This window comes from Monodelphis domestica, chromosome 1 (assembly GCF_027887165.1).
Source record: "Monodelphis domestica isolate mMonDom1 chromosome 1, mMonDom1.pri, whole genome shotgun sequence".
NCBI classification, from domain to species: Eukaryota; Metazoa; Chordata; class Mammalia; order Didelphimorphia; family Didelphidae; genus Monodelphis; species Monodelphis domestica.
In genome coordinates this window covers 712,786,237-712,801,376 of record NC_077227.1, presented here as the reverse complement: position 1 = coordinate 712,801,376, position 15,140 = coordinate 712,786,237, and the positions used below count along the sequence as shown (strand labels likewise).

Here is a 15,140-nt window from a genome sequence, read left to right as displayed (position 1 = left end):
CTAAGCTGTCCATTTATTCCTTTTCATTAATGAGGAAAGCCTCAAAAATCAGGAATTACTTGTCCCAAACGTTTTCACATCTAAAACTAAGACACATTTCCAGAGTTCCAAATGTGATATTTTGGTATCTTTTCATTAATTCTTTGACCTCTTCTAAAAACTCTTGCCAAAAACATAGGAATGAATATTTTGGGGAAAACTTAGTGCTTTACTTTCCTTCCCCCCCCCAGCTTTTCACTTACACAGTAGCAGTCAATTTGGGTTGCACTACACAGTCACCCACTTCTTCTTTGCATCCCAGCTCTATAAGAACCAATGAACCAACCAATGTACTAGCCAGTATCAAAGAAGAGCTGGGAATAAGTGCTGCCAAGTTACAGGTACTTTAAGCCTCTTATCTTTCATTACATATTTTCAAAAACTTTCACTTTCCTGGAGAAAGAATTAATTGACTTTTGCATCATTGGGTATGATTTTAAAAGTGAACCCTGGCTTTGATAGGATCATAGGTTTGGTTAAATGGTGACCAGGAAGGGTAGAAATACGGTTAGTCAAAGGATTTTAGTATTTATTATTTATGGGTAAATGATGATTCTTTACAACAAGATAAGTGACCAGATTACAAAGTGATTGTCTAAAACTTGCCCCTTCTACACCACTTTGAGTCTGCCCACCTTTTCTGGTTGCTGTTGCATTATCTTCTCAGCAGCACTGAGCTTTCTCGTAGGTGAATGCATTTGCAAAGGATAATATTACATCTTATCCTTGAGCCTCAGTTTCTCATCCTCAGATTCATTCAATCTGTCCTCCTCCTCCTTATTGAAGAATTAAGCCCCCCAAATCAGGGCTTATCTAAAATGCTTATACCTATCACCCTGACCTAACACTGGACAGAGTTCATTCTATAACATCTTGTTTTGTTCTCATTAATCTATTTGACATTTCTACAAAGTCTTACAAAGGACACTGGAATAAGCTTGGTTGGAAAACTTAATGTTTTGACTTCTTTTTTTATAACTTCCTCACTTATTGAATCAGAACAATGGAAGGTAGCCTCTTGCACTGCAGCTCCACCCATTTGGTCTTTGGTTATTTTCTCTAAAACAAAAAAGCAATGAAACAGTTAGCCAGTCTCAAAGAAGAGCTTGGAAAAGTGTTAGTGCTTCAAAAATCTTCTTTTCAAGATGTCTATTGTAAACCATTTTTCCTTTCTGGAGAAAAAGGTAACCTTTTTGTTAATGAGTGTGACATAAGGTTGTATTGGATTGTGAACAGTCTGGAAGGTTAGGAGTGAGAGTGGTCATAGAATTTTAGTCTTTGGTTACTTATAGGTGACTTATAATTCTGCTATAAAGGATGGCTGATTGATTATATTACAGTGTGATTTTTCAGAGTTGTTAAATTTCCCCAACAATCTGATGCTCCTGAGCCTGCTCAACTTTTTTTGCCCTCTCTAGTATCTTTTCAGCAGCACTAAACTTTCTTGAAGGTGAATCCCTCTGTACTGCATAGAATTGTTTTTTATCCTAGAGACCCTGATTCTCATACTGGGCCCAGTTCGCTGTATCTGTCCTCAAAACTCATTATTGAGGAACTACACCCACACATTAGAAATTATAGGTCCCCTAAAATCATTCTACTAATGCCCTGAACTACCAACCCAAATTCCTCCTATGCTTTCTTGGTCTATTCTCATACATCTCTTTGACTTCTTTTACAACTTCTTGCAAAGGAAGTTAAAGTGAGTTTGGCTGGAAAACTTACTGTTTTCCTTTTTACTAACTTCCTCACTCACATAGAACGAGGAAGAATATAAGTAGCTACCTGCCAACTCTAAAACTGCCAACCTTAGAGTTTAGTTAAATTCAGGAAGGACATGGGGAATGTTGTACCTATGATCCAGGTGGTTTAAAGTTTCTATGAAATCTAGTTTTCTTAAACCTTTACCTCCTATATATGAATCAATGCTGAGTTTTGGAGCCAAGGCAGAATAGCTGTAAGGGCTAGGCAATTGCAGTTGAGTGATTTACTCAGTGTCACACAACAGGGAAGTACCTGAGGCCAGATTTGAACCTAGGAACTGTCAACTCCACACCTGGATCTTTATCCACTGAACCAGTTAGCTGCCCCTTAAAATCTATATTTTTAAAAGTACCTACTACTAGGAGAACAGTGAACTTTGCCTCAATGAATGTGAAAAAGGCTCATTGATTAAATTAGATATTGACTGTGAAGACTTTTCTTCTGGTGCTTTTGGATTTGCCAAAGTAATTTTATTCAAAGTTTTGTTAATTTAAGCAATTATGCATCTTTGTATCTGCAGGAAGTAAACTTAACCATGCCTTGCTTGGCTTTCTTGGGCTTCCCAGACCCAAACACACAGTTGTCTTTCATTGTTGTATTTCTTTCCATCCAATGCAAAGGCCAAGGGTTTGAATTTATAAAACCTATTGTGGAAGTTTATGGAGCTTGACTCTAGAAATTAGTGTGTTGAGAGACTCAAAACTGGGTGATATCTAACTATCTAAGCCAAATGGCTTTTCCTAAAAATTAAATAATTGGTTTTTCTATCAAAAGAAGTTTTTACTTCTGGAGAAGGGGAGAAATATGGATTCAGGAGAAATGAAGGAGTCACTAAAAAGCCTAAAAGCCATGCTAAGAACCTGAGAAATTAGAAGTCTGAGAAATGCCAATGTGAGCGCGAAATTCTAAAAAAACAGAATTATAAAGAGAACAGAAGTCCTGGAAGCCAAAGGAGAAGTCATTAAGAGAGCTTAGAGCTGCTTCTTTGCACAATTCATTTCTCTTTCATAATGGAGTGAGATCTTCTCTGTGTAACTTGGTAACCTGATTAATGATTTCTCAACTTTTAATTCTTTGCTATGCTCACCTCTTTTTCCTTTTGCTCTATTGCCTTCTCAGTAGCCTCAAGCTTGTTTGTAGCTGAGTCCAACAGTATTGTACATCGTCTCAGGGCCTCTCGGAGAACCTCATTCTCATCTTTAAGGTTGCATGTTTTATTTTCCTCCTAGTCCAACATAGATCAAATGAATGAAAATATGAAAATACAATGCAACTCTTACACAACAGTATTAAAGTAATGTTACTTGTAGTGTTATTTATTGAGAAAAGCATATATTGTTTTTGCTACCTTTTACCACAATTTCATATGTTTCTCTTGGGATTTCTTGGTCATCCTCTATTTTCATTTACTCCCTTGTAATTTCCCTAAAAATCTATTCTTTGGCAAAGAAAACTAGGGCAAATTTAGTTGGAAAACAAATGATTTTGATTTTTCTATTACCTTTTTTTCCCTAATCCATTGAAAATTAGGGAAGTTTAATTATCTGTTCTCCAACGTAACCCATTACTCCTTTGTTTTCAATGTCCTAAACCAACCAGGAACTAATCAGGTGTTATCTGATGTATATAAAAATTACATAGAAAAGGCCATGTTTGGGAGCTAGTTTGGGGAATTCCAGTAAACCACTAACTCAATCACTACGAAAGTCCTCTTTATCTGAACTATATATGAGTCTTTGAGTGAGTCAATAGATATAAAAATGAAACCTTTCATTGACAGTTGGGTACCTATGATTGCATGCATGCCAAGAAGTGAGTGAGTGAGCTTGGTAATAGAATTTAAGACTTTAGTTATTTACTGTGAGTGCTACCTCAGTAACAAAGGATATGGGGATTAAAAGAGAATGATTGACCAAAGATATCCTTCCTTGACTTTCATTCTGGTGCTCTTGTGTCTATTCACACTTTCTGCTTACTGTTGAGTCTTTTCAGAAGCACTGAGTTTTCTTGTAGGTAAGTCCTTTTGCAATGGGTATTCTTGCATCTTATCCTAAAGATTCTGTTTCTCATCTTCTGATTCACTCAACTTTTCTTTCTCCTACTCATCATTAAAGATCAAAGCCAAAGACATCAGGAATTTCCTACCCTCTAAAATACTCTCATCTATTGCCCTCAGCCATAGTCTGACACTGTACTATATGACATCTTGTCCTGTTCTCATCAGTCTCATTGACCTCTTTACAGACTCTTGTTAGGAACATTTGAGTGAGTTTGGCTAGAAAACAATGTTTTAACTTCTTTTTTTTGTAACTTCCTTTCTCACTGTGTAGGAAGAAAGTTATATAGCCTTCTAGAATTCACTCCCTCCAATTTTTCTTTTGATTTTCAGCTCTAAAATAACATCTCATAAGGTAATCTAAATTAAGAGTTGTAAAAGTTGATGGCATAGTGTAGGTGGTCTGGGTTCCCTCTTGGAATCTCTGTATTTTTTAAACCCTCTCTTCATATGGAAGAAGAAGTGGCTATTACTTCAGTGGATGTACCAAGAAGGTGAAATCTTCTTTTGTCAGGAGGGTTGGGAGCATTGGATGCAGGAAGGCTGGGGATTCTCTTGTCATAGGCTTTTAGGCTTTAGTGAAATATTGGGAAGTGATACCCTTTGAAACAGAATGATTGACCAGATTATAGGATACTTGTCTAGAACTGTTCCCACCCTTTCTCTGATTCTCTTTTTCTGCCTGCTGTTGTATCATTTTCTCAGAAGCACTGAGCTTTCTTAGAGATAAATCCCTCTTCAATGGTTAATATTGCATCTTATCCTTGAGATTGTGTTTCCCAACCTCAGACTCATTCTATCTGTATGTTTCTAACTCATCACTGAAGAATTCAGCCCTATATATCAGGAATTATGAGCCACCTAAATATCTTATACCTATTACCTTGAATGAAAGTCTGACAGTTCATCCTGTGACATATTGATCTGTTCTCATTAATCTCTTTACTTTCTTCTACAGACTCTTGCAAAGGCCACTGGAATATGCCCATTTGAGAAACTTAATGTTTTGATTTTCTTTTTTTAACTTCTTGACTCACTGAGTATGGACAGAGTTAGATTGCTTCCTGTTATCCATTCCCACCCAGTGTCCTTTGGTTTTCAGCTCTAAAATAACCCAGCAACCACTTAAGCAATGTGAAATGAGTTTGGAAAAGGAGGTGCCATTGTCCAGATTGTTGGTGGCTCCTCTTTTGTGGCTCTACCTTTTAAAACACCCTCCTCACAGGGAGAAAGATGTGACCCTGTTTCTGAGGGTGTCCCACGAAAATGAAACCTTTTTTAGTTAGTAGGGTCTGTATGTTTGGATTCTGACTATTAAGGAATGAGCTTGGTCATAGGATTTCAGGTTTTATTTACTTACTTGGGTGTGATATTTCTGTGACAAAGATTTTGGGTATCCACTTTATGAGCCAATTGTCCAGCTGTGTCCTCTATTCCCACCCTTTTGTACCTCTTGGTTCTGCTTACCCTTTTTGCCTCCTCTTGAATTTTCTCAACAGCACTTTGCTTTCTTATAGGTGAGTACCACTGTAATGGATAATATTGCATGTTATGATGGAGACTCTGCTTCTCATTTTGTAATTCACTCAATCTGTCCTCCTCTTCTTCATGGAAGAAGAAAGTCTTAGAAATCAGGAATTAACTGCCCCCAAACTACTCACATATAAAGCCTCAAGTCATAGTCACAGAGTTCCCTATGTGAAATTTTGTCATGTTCTCATCAGTTTCTTTGACCCATTCTACAAAATCTTGCAAAGAACATTGGAGTTCAAACAACCAAGCAACCAACCAGTTCACCAATCTCAAAGATGAGTTTGGAAAAGGTGATGCCATGGTATACATAGGTGGGTTGACTCTCTTATTTTTACATTTTATATATTTTAAAACACTTTCTTTTCCTTAAAAAAGAGGTGTTCTATGTCTCATTGAGTTTGACATGAAAGGTCATCTTCACTTTGGGAGGAGAATAGGTATAAGTGGATCATGATCAGCAAGGCTAGGCATGAGGTTGTTCATAGGATTTTATTTCGGATGGTGACAGTTCTTTGAAACAGGATGGGTGACCAGATTACAAAATGATTGTCTAGAACTGTCCCCTTTTCCCATATCTTCAGTATCCTTCAGTCTACTCACCTTTTCTGCCTGCTGTGGTATCAGCTTCCCAGCAGCACAGGGCTTCCTTGAAGGTGAATCTCTCTGCAATGGATGATATTATATCATATCCTTGAGACTGTACTGTTCATCCACAGATTCAATCAGTGATTCCTTATACTACTCATTATTCAAGAACTATGCTATAGATATTAGGAATTACCAGCCACCTAAAATGTTTACACCTATCACTCTCATTAAAAGTTCAATAGTTCACACTGTGACATCTTGTTATGTTCTTATTAATCTCTTTGCTATCTTCTACAAGTTTTTCAAAGGATATTGGAATAAGATTGTTTGAAAACTTAACATTTTTACTTCCTTTTTTGTTACTTCCTCACTCAATGGGTAGAATAAATTTAGGTAGGTTTCTGTATCCAGTCCCACCCACTTGTCCTTTGGTTTTCAGTTCTAAAATAACCAGGAAACCCGCTAATTAGGCAATCTGAATAAGCGTGTGTAAAAGGTGTGGCCACAATCCAGGTATTATGAGGTTGCTCTTTTGTGGCTAAACATTTTCAAGCAGTTTACCCACATGGAGAATGAAATGTTTTTTATTTCTTTTCAGAGAATGTTCCAAATTGCAATTTTGCATCTGTAGGATGTAGATAGGGTGTGAATACTAATCATCAAGCCTAGGATTGAGTTTGGTCACAGAACATAGGCTTTAATTACTTCTTGGGTAGTGATACTTCTGTGACAAAGAACAGATAGCCTCACTATTGAATAACTATTCAGATCTGTCTCCCTTTTCTACAATTCTGGTCCTCTTGAGCCTACTCATCTTTTGTTCCTTTTGTTGGATCTTATTGGAAGTGCTGAATTTTCTTGTAGTTCAGCTCAACTCTAATGGTTAATATTGCCTGTTATGCTAGAAACTCTGGCTCTCAATTTGTGGTTCATCCAGCTTTGATACAGAAAGCCCCATTAACCTGTCCTTAAAGTGTTTACATCTACCTTGACCTACAGTTCCAGGGTTCTCTGTGTGACATTTTGGCAAGTTCTTATTAATTTCTTTGACCTCTTCTACAAACTCTTGCAAAGATAAAAGTGTTGCAAGTTTGGAAAACTTGGTGTTTTGACTCCCTTTTTTGATAAGTTCCTTACCAATACAGTACTGAAAGAGGCAGGTATCCTCTTGCACTGCACTGCCACCCATTTGGTCTTTGATTATTAGCTCTAAAACAACCAAGCAATGACACAGTTAGCCAATCTCAAAGAATATCTTGGATAAGGAAGTGACACAATATTGGTGCTTCACAGATCTTGTTTTCAAGATGTCTACACTAAATAATTTTTCCTTCTTGGAAGAAAAAGTAACCTTTTTGTCACTGAGTGTGACATTTAAAGAGAATGTTGGCTTTGTTAGAAAAATATCTAAGGTTGAATGGTGACCAGCCATGATTGCTAAGAATGAGATTGGTAACAGAAATTTGGTCTTTGGTCACCTATGGGTGAGTGATAATTCTGTGATAAAACATATCTGACTACATTAGAGTATGATTTTTCAAAGGTGCTGAGTTTCCCCAACAATCTGGTTCTTTTGTGTCTGCTCAATTTTTCTGCTTGCTCTTGTATCATCTTTTCAGCAGCACTGAACTTTCTTGAAGGTGTATCTCTCTGTACTACATAGAAATGCTTCTTATGCCAGAATGCCTGGTTTTCCTAATAGGCTCAGTTCCCTCTCATTGCCCTCCTAAAACTCATTATTGAAGAAGACCACACATGAGAAATTTACATGTCCCCTAAAATCATAATACCTCATGTCATGACCTATAGTCCCAAAATTCATCCTGTGCTTTCTTGGTCTATTTTCATATATATCTTTGATCTTTTCTATAACTTTTTGAAAAGAAAGTTAGGTGAGGCTGGCTGGAAAACAATGTTTTGACTTCCCATTTACTAAGTTCCTTACTCATATTATAGGAACAGGTATAGGTAGCTTTTTGCTAACTCTAAAGCTATCAATCATCCAGTTTAGCTAAATTCAGGTAGGATTAGTGCTCCTGGGGGTGTGCGTGGTCCAGGCAATTTAGAATTTCTACGAAATTTTAGTTTTCTTAGACCCTTACTGCTTGTTTTAGAAGCAAGGCTGGATTTTGGTTCCAAGGCAGAATAGCAATAAGGGCTAGGAAACTGGAATTAAGTAACTTCCGAAGTGTCACATAGCTGGGAAGTGCTTGAGGCCAAATTTGAACCCAGGAACTTTCAACTCCATACCTGGTTCTGTATCCACTGAACCAGCTGGCTGTTCCTTAAAATCTGTATTTTCAAAAGTACTCTCTATAGGATAGAGGGTACTATTATATACTCAATGAGTGTAAAAAAGACTGATTAGCTAAATCAGAAAATGACTGTGCAGAGTTGTCTTCTGGTGTTTTGGTGTTTGCCAAAGTCACTTTGTCCATTCTCATTTATTAAGCCATTAGGCATTTTGGTATCAGCAAGAAGGAAACTTTACCATGCTTATAGTTGGCTTTCTTTCTTCAGCAGGTCAGTACATCCTGCCTCCTCACACAGAGTATCAGTTGTGTTTCAATGCTGCCTTTCTTTCCAGCCATTGCAAGGACTAAGAGAATAGATTTATAGGACGTATTGTTGTGGGAGCTCATGTTGCTTAACTCTAGCAATTAGTGTGTTGAGAGACTTAAAACTGAACGAAGTGGGACTTTCTAATCCAAATGGCTCTTTCTGAAATGAAATTATTTGGTCTTTTGAATAGAGAAATTCTGACTTTCTGGAAAAGGAACAGAATATGCATTCAGCAGAAATGAGGATGGGTACTAAAGAGCCTGGAATTCATGTTCAGAACTTGAGAAATATAAAAAATAAGAAATGCCAACTTTATGGTGAAATCCTAGAAAGCTAGCACTGTAAGCAGATGAAAGCACTGGAAGGCAATGGAGAAATTGTTGAGAAATCTATTAGAGATACTCTTTTGTTTTATAGAGAACAGACACCATGATTCTTTTTCTTTCCATAATTGGAGAGTGAAATCTTATCTGTGAAACTGAAAGTTGATGAATGATTTCCCAACATTTAATTCTTTGCTCACCTCTTTTTCCTTTGGCTCTCTCTCCTTCTCAACAGCCTCAAGCTTGATTGTAGCTGATTCCAACTGTATTGTATATCGTTTCAGGGCATCTTGGAGACTCTCATTCTCATCCTTTAGGTTACCCATTTCACCTTCCTCCTTGTCACACGTTAAATAAATGAGGGGAAAATATGAAAATACTACTCTTACAGACTGTATTAAATAACTTGTTACTAATAGTGTTATTTCTTGAGAAAAGTATATTGTTTCTGCTATTCCCCCCCCCCAATTCCATCATTTTCCTTGGAATTTCTTAGTCACTCTCTATTTTAATTCACTCTATTGTAAGTTCCTTTAAAACCTACTCTCTGGTGAGGAGAACAGGGGCACATTCATGTGGAAAACAAATGCTATCTTGGTTTTCAATTTCCTTTTCCCCTATTCCATAGTGAAGGTGAACACTCATTCTCCAATCTAACCCATTAGTCTTTTCCACTGTTATGGAGAATATTGCATGTTATGCTGGGAACTCTCCCTCTCAATGTGTTTTTCACTCAGTCTTTTCTTTTCCTCTTCCTCACTGAAGACAAGTTCCAGAAATCAAGAATTATATACCCCTAAAATTCTAAACACCTAATCTCTGAGCAAAAGTCCTAAACTACCTCACATAACATTTTTGTGCCTGACATCTTCTTATCAATTCCTTTGACTTTTTCTAAACCCTTGCAAGGAATGTTGGAGTACCTTTGGTTGGAAAACTTAGTATTTTGTCTCCCTTTTTTCCAACTTCCTCACTCATTTTATAAGCATACATGGCCTTGCAAGTAATCTCTTGCATTGCTCTGCAGCCAATTTGTTCATTCGTTTTCAGCTCTCCAGGAACAATGCAACCAATGTGTTAATTAATTTCTAAGGAGAGCTTGGGAAATGTGGTGACCCAATGTTGTAGCTTTAATCCTTTTATTTTCATGTTTTATTTATTCCTTAAACATTGTGGGATATAGACATTTCTGATATCCAGAAAATCTGGGTAAAGAATTTTAGCCATGATATTGTACCAGAAAAGTGTTAATTTTTTTCTTTTAATTTTATGATGTGTTTATAGTAACTTGCATGCATTTATGACTTACTATGCTATTTAAAATGTATTTACATTTCTATGCTTGGAGTGTTGCCTGCTGGCTTTCAAGTTCTTTTAGCTAAAAAAAAGCTAAAAAAACTTTTAGCTTTTAATTATTTTAATTTTAAGAAAGTACTTTTATATAACTCTGGCATTAAGATATAAAATGTGATAGTATATGAAACTATACATTTATTTTATGCATTTCTGATTTCTAAATTTCTTCTGTTTCATCTGTTGAACTTGGCATGCTATATGTGGCTACAGCCAAAATCACTAAAATTATCATTTAATTTCTTATGCCAGCCAGTGGTGTTAAAATTATAGAAAAAATTATATCATTCTGTATTCCTGGGGAAATTAATGGCTTTGGCCTCACTGAGTTTGATGTGAAAGGAAATCTTCACTTGTCAGGAGGATTGCTATGTTTGAATCATGACCAGTACTGTTAGGAGTGCGGTTGGTCATAGCATTTTAGCTATGTGATAGGTGATAGGTCTTAGAAAACAGGATGGTTGATCAGATTACATAGTTTTTGTCTAGAACTGTCCTTCTTCCTCACCTCTTTGAAATTCTTCAATCTACTCACCTTTTCTACCTTCTGTGGCATCATCTTCCCAGCAGCACAGGGCTTCCTTGCCAGTGAATCTCTCTGTAATGGATGATAGTACATCATATCCTTGAGATTCTATTGTTCATCCACACATTCAATCAACATTTCCTTATACTACTAATCATTCAAGCACTATGCTGCAGACACCAAGAATTACCAGCAACCTAAATTGCTTACTCCTGTCACCCTGATTAAAAGTCCTGTGACATCTTGCTATGTTCTTATTAATCTCTTTGATAGCTTCTACAAGTCTTGCCAAGGATAATAGAGTAATATTGTTTGAAAAACTTAATGTTTTGAGTTTCTTTTTCTAAGTTCCTCCCATGCTGGGGGAGAACAGATTTAGGTATCTTTCTGTGCTCACTCCCATCCTCTTGCCCTTCAGATTTCAGCTCCAAAATAATCAATCATCCAGTCAATTAGGCAATCTGAAACAAGAGTTTGTAAAGATGTGGCCATTATCCTAATGGAATGGGGCTCCTGTTTTGTGGCTAAGAATTTTCAAACACTCTACCCACATAGAGAAGGAAGTGGATTGTTTCAGCGAGAATGTGCCCAGGAATTGCAATTTTGCTTTTGTTTGAATGTAGGTAGGCTAGGATGCAGATTATCAAGCCTAGGATTGGCTTTGGCCATAGGATTTAGGCTTAAATTACTTCTTGGGTAGGGATATTTCTGTGACAGAGAATGGATAGTCACTTTATAGAATAATTGTTCAGGTCTGTCTTCTTTCCCTAAAGTTCTGGCCCTCACCTATTGTTCTTCTTGTTGGATCTCGCTGGGAAGGCTGAATTTTCTTGTAGCACAGTCTCACTTTAATAGGTAATATTGCATGTTATGCTAGAAATTCTGGCTCTCATTGTGTGCTTCACCCAGCCTATCCTTTCCCTCCTCTTTATCCATTCAGAAAGACTCAGAAATCAGGTATTCCCTGTCATTAAAGTGCTTACATTCCCCCGATCCACAGTTCCAGTGTTCTCTGTGTGACATTTTGGCAAGTTCTTATCAATGCCTTTGGTCTCTTCTACAAACTCTTGCAAAGAAAGTGTTTTAAGTTTGGAAAATGAGGTGTTTTGACTCCCTTTTTTGTTAAATTCCACACTAACATAGTATTTAAAAAGGCAGGTAGTCTCTTGCACTGAACTGCCACTCATTTTGTCTTTGGTTATTAGCTCTAAAACAACCAAGCAATGACACAGTTAGCCAGTCTCAAAGAAAAGCTGGGATAAAGCAGCAACACAATGTTGGTGCTTCACAAGTCTTCTTTTCCAGATGTCTATGGTAGGCCGCTGCTGCCGCCGCCGCCGTAGTCCATTCGCTGTGAAGCCAGGAGGAGGCGGAGGAGGAGAGGAGAGGCCTGGAGGACACCAACATGAACAAGTTGAAATCAACGCAGATGGATAAAGTTCGTCAGTTTATGATCTTCACACAATCTAGTGAAAAAACAGCTGTGAGTTGTCTGTCTCAAAATGACTGGAAGTTAAATGTTGCAACAGACAATTTTTTTCAAAATCCTGACCTTTATATACGAGAAAGTGTTAAAAAGGATCACTAGACAGAAAGAAGTCAGAACAGCTAGACAATAGATACAAAGATCCGCAAGATGAAAATAAAATTGGTATAGATGGTATACAGCAATTTTGTGATGACCTGGCACTTGACACAGCCACTAATCATTGCTTGGAAGTTCAGAGCAGTAACATGTAAATCATTTTTCCTTCTTGGAAGAAAAAGTTATCTTTTTATCACTGGGTGTGACATGTAAGTGACCCCTGGCTTTGGAAGGGGAACAGGTAGGGTGGATGGTGACCAGGCGGAAAGGCTAAGAATGAGGTTGGTCATAGAATTTTTGTCCTTGGATATTTATGGTCTTGTGATCACACAGATGTAATAAAACATGGTTGACTACATTTCAATGTGATTTTTAAAAGGTGCTCAGATTTTCTTCCTGCTCTTGTATCATCATTTCAGCAGCACTGAACTTTCTTGAAGGTGAATCTTTCTACAATGGTAGAAATCCTTCTTATTCCAGAGGCCGTAGGCCTCCTAATGGTCCCATTTCACTGTATTTTTGTTCTCAAACTCATTATTGAAGCTCTAAGCCCACACATCAGAAATTACTTTCTTTCTAAAATCACAATATCTTATGTCCTAAACTACAGTCCCAAAATTCACTCTATGATTTCTTGGTCAATTTTTTATCTCTTTGATTTCTTCTACAATTCTGGGAAAAGGATGGCTGGAGAACTTAATATTTTGAGTTCTTCTTACTAATTTCTTTGCTCATATAGTAGGAGCAGTGGTAAGTAGCTTCCTACCAACTTTAAAACCACCAGTACTCCATTTTAGCCAAATTAGGGTAGTATGTTGGGAATAATGTTCCTAGTGTCCAGGGGGCTTAGAATTTCTATGAAATCTATTGATTTCTTAAACCCTTACCTCCTATATTAAAAACAATGCTGAGTTTTAGTTTCAAGGCAGAATAACTTTAAGATTAGGCACTTGAAGTTCAGTGAATTGCCTTACTGTTAGATAGTTGGGAAGAGCCTGAGGCCACATTTGAACCCAGGATCGCCAACTTCCACCCCTGGCTCTGTATCCATTGAACCAGCTAGGTCCATTAATATCTATATATCCATCAGTGCTTTTTAGTGCCTTTTATTAGAAAAACAGATTTTTATCTTAATGAGTGCAAAAAAGAGTGATTTACTAAACTATAAAATGACTGCACAGAGTTGTCTTCTGGTTATTTTGGTTTTGCCAAAGTTTCATGATTAAACCATTAGGTATCTTTGTATCAGCAGGAAGGAAACTTAACCATGCTAATGCTTGGCTTTCTTTCTTCAGCAGGTCAGTACACCTGAACCTACTCACACAGACTATCAGTTTCATTTCAATGTCTCATGTCTTTCCATCCATTGCAAAGGCCAGGAGATTGGTAGTATGTAATCTATTGTTGTGGGAGCTCATGGAGCTTAACTCTAGCAATTAGTGTGTTGAGAGACATCAAACTGAGAAGTAGAGATTTCTAATCCAAATGGCTCTTTCTGAAATGAAATTATTTTGTCTTTTGTATAGAGAAATTGTGACTTTCTAGAGAAGGGAAGGAATATGGATTTAGCAGAAATGAGGGTGGGAACTAAAGAGCCTGGAATTCATGTTAACCTCAGAAATATGAGAAATGAGAAACGCCAATGTGGTGGTGAAAACCTAGAAAGCTAGCATTGTGAGTGGATTCATGAAAACACTGGATGGCAACGGAGAAATCATTGAGAAATCTGATAGAGATTCTCCTTTGTCCTACAGAGAACAGATTCTTTTTCTTACTATAATGGAAGAGTGAGATCTTGTCTGTGAAACGTAGAAAGTTGATGATTTCCCAACATTTAATTCTTTTCTATGCTCACCTCTTTTTCCTTTTGTTTTCTTTTCTTCTTAGCAGCCTCAAGCTTGATTGTAGCTGACTCCAACTCTATTGTATATTGTCTCAGGGCTTCTTGGAGAATCTCATTCTCATCTTTTAGGCTACCTATTTCATCTTCCTTCTTGTCCCACATTGAGTAAATGAATGAAATGAAATGAAATACCACTCTTACAGAACTATATTAAAGTAATTTGTTAACTAGTGGTGTTATTTATTGAGAAAAACATATTGTTTCTTCTATCTTTCCCCACAATTACATCTTTTCCTTTGGGATTTCTTGGTCACTCTCTACTTTAATTCACTGTATTGTAAGTTTCTTAAAAATCTACTCTCTGGCAAAGAGAACAGGGGTACGTTCAGGTGGAAAACAAATGATCTTGTTTTTCTACTTCCTTTTTCCCTAATCTATAGTGAAGATGGCCATCTGTTCTCCAATCCAACCCATTACTCCTTTGTTTTCCATGTTCTAAAACAACCAGAAACTAGTCATCTGTCATCTGTTTTAAATACAATTTATAAAGAAAAGGTCATGTTTTGGAGTTGGTTGCCTATGGATATAAAAGTTAACCATTAAAATCACAGTTTGGTAGCTATGATTGAATCTTGGCCAAGAAGTAAGTGAGGGAGCTTGGTCTTAGAATTTAAGACTTGAGTCACTGAGTTTGACATGAATCTGAACTTGCTATGGCAGGAGGATAGTTAGGGGTGCACACTTGCTAGTAAGGCTGGTGTGAACTTTGTCATAGAATTTTAGGTTTCAGTTATTAACTGGGAGTGACAAAGGATATGTGGCTTAAATGACAGAATAATTGTCTGAATCTCTCCTCCTTGTCTTCTACTCTGGTGCTTTGTGTCTACTAACACTTTCTGCTTCAAGTACAGTCTTCTCAGCAGCACTGAGTTTTCTTGAACATAAATCCCCTTTCAATATATAGCCTT

The 15,140-nt window shown here is 37.1% G+C and overlaps 1 protein-coding gene across 50 annotated transcripts in view; it reads right to left on the bottom strand.

The window, feature by feature from the left end:
• The window catches only part of PMFBP1 (polyamine modulated factor 1 binding protein 1), a 484,787-nt gene that overhangs the window by 127,942 nt on the left and 341,705 nt on the right, over nucleotides 1–15,140 (bottom strand). For 48 of the 50 annotated variants that reach the window (XM_056823979.1, XM_056823945.1, XM_056824098.1 and 45 more), the window contains 5 exons: nucleotides 10,754–10,816; nucleotides 9,066–9,203; nucleotides 5,993–6,055; nucleotides 5,327–5,386; nucleotides 2,891–3,028 (listed from right to left, as the gene is read on the bottom strand). In XM_056823979.1, the coding sequence (XP_056679957.1) occupies nucleotides 2,891–3,028; nucleotides 5,327–5,386; nucleotides 5,993–6,055; nucleotides 9,066–9,203; nucleotides 10,754–10,816 (462 nt within the window). The remainder of the gene's footprint in view (nucleotides 1–2,890; nucleotides 3,029–5,326; nucleotides 5,387–5,992; nucleotides 6,056–9,065; nucleotides 9,204–10,753; nucleotides 10,817–15,140) is intronic. The other 2 variants (XM_056823965.1, XM_056824048.1) reach the window with 1 other exon arrangement.